The 6,569-nt window shown below is 45.0% G+C and overlaps 1 protein-coding gene across 1 annotated transcript in view; it reads left to right on the top strand.

Annotated features, from left to right (window-relative positions):
• The first annotated feature begins 640 nt into the window (after positions 1 to 640).
• Positions 641 to 6,569, top strand: part of LOC146179460 (uncharacterized) — a 28,504-nt gene continuing 22,575 nt past the window's right edge. Inside the window, exons 1-5 of the mRNA XM_084580201.1 lie at positions 641 to 723; positions 1,631 to 1,713; positions 3,403 to 3,548; positions 3,889 to 3,959; positions 4,577 to 4,750. Coding sequence (XP_084436327.1) covers positions 647 to 723; positions 1,631 to 1,713; positions 3,403 to 3,548; positions 3,889 to 3,959; positions 4,577 to 4,750 — 551 coding nt within the window. The 5' untranslated portion in view covers positions 641 to 646. The remainder of the gene's footprint in view (positions 724 to 1,630; positions 1,714 to 3,402; positions 3,549 to 3,888; positions 3,960 to 4,576; positions 4,751 to 6,569) is intronic.

Below are 6,569 nucleotides of genomic sequence, written 5' to 3'. Positions count from 1 at the left end.
TTTTTTTTTGCCTGCAGTTCCGCGTACCACTTGGATGGATGCCCGTCTCCTATGTGAAACCCGATGCTGATTCTAGCGCCGCCAATCATCTGATGCCAGGAAGAGAAAGGTCTCAGATGAAGATGAAGATGATGTATTGGACAAACTGTCGCCATATTGGGCGCATATTCGAGCAACAGGAAATTCAAAACAAATGATTTATTTTTAAGAATTAGAAACATCTGTCCTTGTGCTTCCGTATAGCGACACGCTTTATGTGTGTGCACATCTAGCCAAGCCAATCCGTAGTCTATGTGCAAGGCTGCAAGCTTTGGTTAGTGTATCGAAGAGGTCGTTTCGATCCCGAAACGGCAGTCTTCATACCGCGATCAACAGGAGAGCTGCTGAGGGTGGGACTAGCCACATAAGGTGAAGAGAAAAATGCCGAGCTAGCTGGTAAGTGAGGCGAAAGAGCATTCTGAGTTCCGTATGATACACATCTGCAGCATATCAGTTAGAGTGCATGAAGGCGTTATATTTTAGTAACCTCGAGAATTGTCTGCGTATGGTTTCCTTTCTACTACTACCTTTTTTTCTGCAGATTCTGGCGCGCGTCCGCCCTCTAAGGGGCTAAAGAAACGGCCTCCAGAGTTATACCGGCCCAAAAATGAGCAAAATCGAATCTGTTATCGAAATTGTGCTCGAAATAAGTCACTTCACTTTCACTACTGACCGCATTGACGGGTGAGTGCAAAATCTATTCTTTTTCAGTAAAGCTTCACATAGCTTTAGTCATCATAATCAAAATGAAACGCACGTTCCGAGCCACACGATGAATCGGCATAAATGGAAATCTACCTCAGTTGGAAAGGCATAGTTCTCTTTTTCAAAAATGTGATTTAGTCATCAGAATTGCGTTGCCTTTCGCTGTCCAAAGGAGACGCCAGTAGCAAACGAAGAGCACATAGTTATGATTTCGCCACACTATTCCATATCACACCTGTGGAAGTTATGAGTGAAACTTGGGATTCTTTACGTGCGCAAGGGAAATCAGGCTATCATTGGTACACGTTCTACTTAGGCATTATTGTTACCTGCAAGTCCAGCACCACTAGATATACCACGTATACATTAGAATGCAGCACTTTCGTAATGCTACACTGAGTAAAAAATAATGGCACAAGTGACTGACGACCGTGAAGGTTGAATCGCTTCAAGCGGAGGTAAGGTTCACAAACTCACCGACCTGGTCATATCCATCTTTTCAGCTATTCTGATATGAGGAAGGGGTTACGTACGCCTACAGCGTTGGTTGTATCCACGTACGTTACCGGGCATGAACTTTCTTTCCAGCTCCATTTATAAAACGATTGAGAAAGAAATAAAAACTATCTGAAAGGAGGCAACAATATACGCTGGCTTCCCCATAAGCTGAAAAGTAAGAATGGCCTGCCGCTCTCGTTATCGGCCTGTTCGTAGTGCTGCGTGTTGTAATACCGCCACTCGGAATATCCTTCACTTGTGCAAATATTTTTCAATTGCTCCATTATCGCCACTGTACTGAGTAGCACCTACCACCCAATAGACTGATATAGCTTGTTCGTTTTTGTTTTTTGAGTGAATAGACTGGCAACTTGAAAATTTTTTCTAGGTATTACAACATTCATCTATCACCACTGATAAGAAAGAAAGACCGGCGTTGCCTTCTGTGCGATGTCAACCTCATAGGAACGGGTATGTGCATTTTCTTCGCTGTGATCTGCAAGAAACTTCCTTGAGCATTTTTCACAAGGGACCACCCGTTTAGTTTTTCTTAATCTCAAGTAATCACGAGAAAAACTTGGTATCTTCGAGATCAGGAAGCCCCCCCCCCCCCCCCCCCCCCCCCCCCCATAATGGGAACCAAGGAAACTTCTCACATCTCGTGACGAAATTTACCTCTTTCTTAAACTGACCATGAAAGACTATTTGGTAAAACTATCAATTGCGCATGCGCAACAGGTACTCCGTAGTCCGCTCCGCAAAGGAAGACATTTAGTACAGCTTCATTAACACCGGACATTTCGGCCATCGAAAATGGCATTCATTCTTTCCTCCCTCAACTCAGCGCAGGCCGATGCGCAAAAAAAAAAAAAATGGCTGAGCTTCAACCCTGCTAAACCTAGCTAGTGGAAGGGAAAGCATCATTTTGCTTTGTTTTGCTTTGGTTAGGCTTAGGTTTAGAAACGGGCAGATATGGTTTTGCAGCGACAAAATTGGCAAGACAACGGAGTCGACGACACCGTCAGCTACAAGAGGAAACGCGTGATGATGTATCTGCCGTCACATGTCAAAGGCCAAGCGGTGGTACACCACCTGGTACCATGGTTAAGCTATATAGCCGCAATCTGACCTCTGGCTTTTTCAAGGTCAGGAGGCTTATTAGGTTGACCTTGGCCGATACATGACGTAGGCTTCAGCAATGAAAACGGGTCGCGACAGTGCCCCGCCATGCCCGTCTAGCCAGAGCCAGAGGGTGAGCGCACCCAGATAAACCAGTTGCCGTCAACTGAAAGGGAGCGCGCAAGGAGGTGTCGCCCTAAACAGCTGCGAGATGTCACCAGGAGCACGCTTGAATTGAAATATTGCCGCAGTTATCGTTTTAGGGACACTTTCTTATACGCAAAGACTTAAACGACGGATTACTTGCAATGGATTGAACCATTTTAATTGAATATAAACCGCCTGCCACGAGGCTGGAGGGTAGGAAAGAGGAAACAAGAAAGTCCTTTTCCCTACTTTTAGGGAGATGGAAGGAAAGGCCCGAATGTGTTCTTCGCGTAGAGCACACAGGGGATGGAGGTTATGGTGGTGGTAACGGTAGTGATGAAACGTTATTACCAGCGGATACAGAGGAGCGACCATATGGCCCCCTCCATCTTAAACGACAGGCATAGCTAATTTGGACGGATAATGTTGAGTGAAGAATCAAGCGTCTGCGAGAAATGTGTTTGACAAAAAAGCCAAACCATACTTTAACAGCTTTCATTGATTAATGAGCTAAGCCGGCCACCTTGGCTGAGTAATTTTTATATTTCTTTCACCGTGAACAAGTCTTCAAAAAGCTGATCAATGGCACAATTGCAAGCCGGACTTGGTTGAATTTTCTGGTCGTATCCTTCTCAGGCACCAGATTTTCCTTCGCTTTGTAAAATTCATAAATGTGAGCGTCGAAAGGGTTATATGGTTCTCGTAATGCACCTTACGACGACGTCATGTGAGCTGGCATGACTGGACTTTCTTCAGTAAATTACAAGTGATCGAAACGAGTTCAATCGTCATGGAGACATGCTTTAAGTCATCTGTACTTCTGTGTTTTTAGAAGCGCCAGCGGCGACTTAAAATGGCGCTGCTTTACTCAACTGCTCCGAATCAACTTTCCAGAGGACCGCGATAGATGCAGCTTTCCGGCCGGGACTCACAACGGCTCAGGAGTGAGCAAAACTTGCTGGCTTCGGCCGCACGATCGCAGAATTCCTTTCGGAGACACCTTCTCCTTCAAACTTCACCTCTTGAAACAACTGCACATGGTTCGTTTTCTCTTTCTTTACTGCTGTTAAATACCCAGTGTGCGTCATTTATTGTGTTGCACAAATCTAGGCCTATTAGAGTGTCTATGTCAATAACTATTTTAAAAAGGAGCATTATAAATCACACCTAGTGAAATGGTCAGCGATCGCGCCATAAGCACCCATACTCTAAAACTCATTCGACAAATCTGATCTGGAAAGGAATAAACGAATCGCTACGTCCACATTAATGAACTTCACTGCATCGCCAGCAATTACCCATTCCAAATTTAAGCCGTTTCACAATGTGATGCTTCCGAGCTTGCATTTGCTTTTAGCATATATTTTTTCTCTTTTTCAGCTGCGAGGAATATTTAAGAAGTTCACCTTTTGCTTCAAAGTGGAAGTGTTCCGATCGACGCAGGAATGCAGGTTGGAAGCTAGTCACTTTTTTTGTGTTCTGCGCTTCAATGAAAATTAGCTAGATGCTGCCAAAATACGCACACGTGCAGATCCTTCCCATATGGATGGCCCCATCCTTGCAGTTATCAGTTTAGACACTCGGATAATTTACAGCAAACACCAAAAGCTCCCAAATAGGCTGAACGTGTGTATATTTTTAATAAAGTGAACAAGAATCACTCAGCCAGTCAATCAAACAACGAAACGGCAAGCGAACCCTACTGAAAAACCAAACGTTATACGTGGCAATAACCTCATAAAATCTCATCTAATCGCATAGACTCTCATACGATGCACATCATTATCATAAAGTATCTTACATAATGTATGATAATATTCAAGAAACTACGAGACCTTATGCAATTATATGCGAACTGTATGTGACTCCTTACGTGAATTGAGTGAGATTGTGTGAGAAAATGTGAGGTTATTGTCTCATGCAATTTTTCAGTAGGGAATGCACAGACTAATCAAAATCAGTCAAAATGAAAGCAATGAAATGGTGAACAGTTCAGTTAGCAGTCATTTTATCGCAGCTACGATTGATGCAAAGGTCGGGTGGCCAATGGCATTCTCATCCATCGCAGGGGCAACTTTTACGACAATTTTCAGTGCGTCAGCACGAGAACGTTGGTGCTGAGCTTCGATCCAACCAGCGGCCTATTCCTTCACGTTCCCCTGGTGACGAGCTTCAGCCCCATGACCCTCCTCAACATCACCGTGTTCGCCGCGCTGGTGTACATCTGCCCGCCAACGGCTAGGTACGTTAAATAACCACGATGAAACTTGAGGGGTGTATGGAGGCGGTCATCCACCTCGATCCGCCAAAGCGTCATCGCTTGCTAACCAAATAGTGGTCCGTGCTTAAGGAAACAAATTGAAAGTAGAATGCGTATACATAGGTACTACTTATCGCTCATGCAGATAACACGACAGCCTTTTTACGACCGTTTTTTTTTTTTTTTCTTCACATCGTTTCTTCACCCTGGGCTGTTCTCTCGTCATTCTGTTTTCTTCCCTCTGGTGTTTCGTCGTCATCCTACTTTTTTTCTCTTTTTTGTGTGGTGCTGTTCTCAAGCGTTCTGTTTTTCTTGCCTCGACGGACGTTCGCACACGTAGAGGTTTGCGGCATTGCGCGACGGTTTGTCCCACGCACACCACGCCATTGGGAACATACATTCACTACGCCATGTACCAGTCAAGGTCAATCTGGTATGCAGCTTGACCTTCAATGACCCAAAGGTCAAAGTGTGGCTATATAAACGAACCATGGTACCACGTATGGTGTACCACAACTTGACCTTCACCTTTGCTTTTGACTTTTGGCGGCCGAGATTATGCTGTATCTGTCGTCCTTGCAGGTTCTTCTTGCAGTTGACGGCGCCCTCTACTCCATAGTCTTGACAGTTTATTCGCTGCAGAGCCACATCTGTCCATGTCTAAGCGTAAGCCTAACCAAAGAAAACTAAGCAAAACAACGCTTTCTCCTAGTCTGACTGCGTTTAGCAGGTTTGTCTTTCAGCCATTCTATTGACCCCTCAGGCCTACTGGTTAAATGGGCGAAGGTCAATGTACACCCTTCAACTGCGCTCACCATGTGCGCAATGCGCAAGTGCTGGGAAACGAGCGAACGTTCCTTAGTGATCCAGCGCTGTTTATATGCAGCCTTCAGGGAGAGCCCACCTTATTAGTGCAGCTAGGTCTAAGCGCTCCTTGTTAACAGAGGAACACCCGTGCATTTAGAACCGTAGATGACGGCTTAGAAAAATACGTCACCTGCGGGAGTTCCCTTAAGAAACACGCGATTAAGAGATAATTACCGCATAAATAAGTGCCGTAATCCATTTTTTACAGCAAGCCCTCCAGGTGCAGCACTGCTAGGACAACTTGTCCGTGCACCCTTACGAGAATGAACTTGATTAAATGCAAGAGACAAATGTCGGGGAAATAAATTTCATGTCGTCATAAGCACACATAGTTTTACGGTGATGGGGAATTTTATTAGGAGATTGGGAAGGGGAATGCGCGGGTGAGGTCAGTCCAGGCCTCCAGCGATTGCCGCTGCTGTCAGTACACCCCGCATCCTACGATTCCAAATGCAAACTTTGTGGGAAGGATCCTCTCATGCCCCACGTAGTGATGGGATATGCCGAAGCAGTTCACCTGACGACCCAAACGTAGTATCAACTATAGAAGGATGGAAGGTTGACCTGTCCAGCTCTGGACTCGAAGCCCAAAGGACCCTCGTAACACAAAGTGCATGTACCGTCTTTGCCAAAAGTAACCAGGCAGCATGTTTTGCTTCTCACTTGTATTATAAAGCCAATGAGAATTCCCACTTTGTCACAACTGGTTAAGAAGTGAGGACAGGTACTCACCTTTACATTTCAGAGATGTAGAGCTTCAGAAGTAGTATGAATCAACTACCACATGGCTGAAAAGTAGATCCTGCTGCCTGGTTACTTTTGGCAAAGACGGTACTATGGAGGACAAAAGATTTGGACCACATAAACTGAAACTAAAGCGCGTAACGTTCGTATGGGCGAGTAGTCTCGGATCAACTTGTCGATGCTAAAGTTG

This window comes from Amblyomma maculatum, chromosome 9 (assembly GCF_055883805.1).
Source record: "Amblyomma maculatum isolate TAMU_Amacu chromosome 9, ASM5588380v1, whole genome shotgun sequence".
NCBI lineage: Eukaryota > Metazoa > Arthropoda > Arachnida > Ixodida > Ixodidae > Amblyomma > Amblyomma maculatum.
The sequence above is the reverse complement of the archived record's forward strand: the minus strand, read 5'-3'. Positions and strand labels throughout refer to the sequence as shown.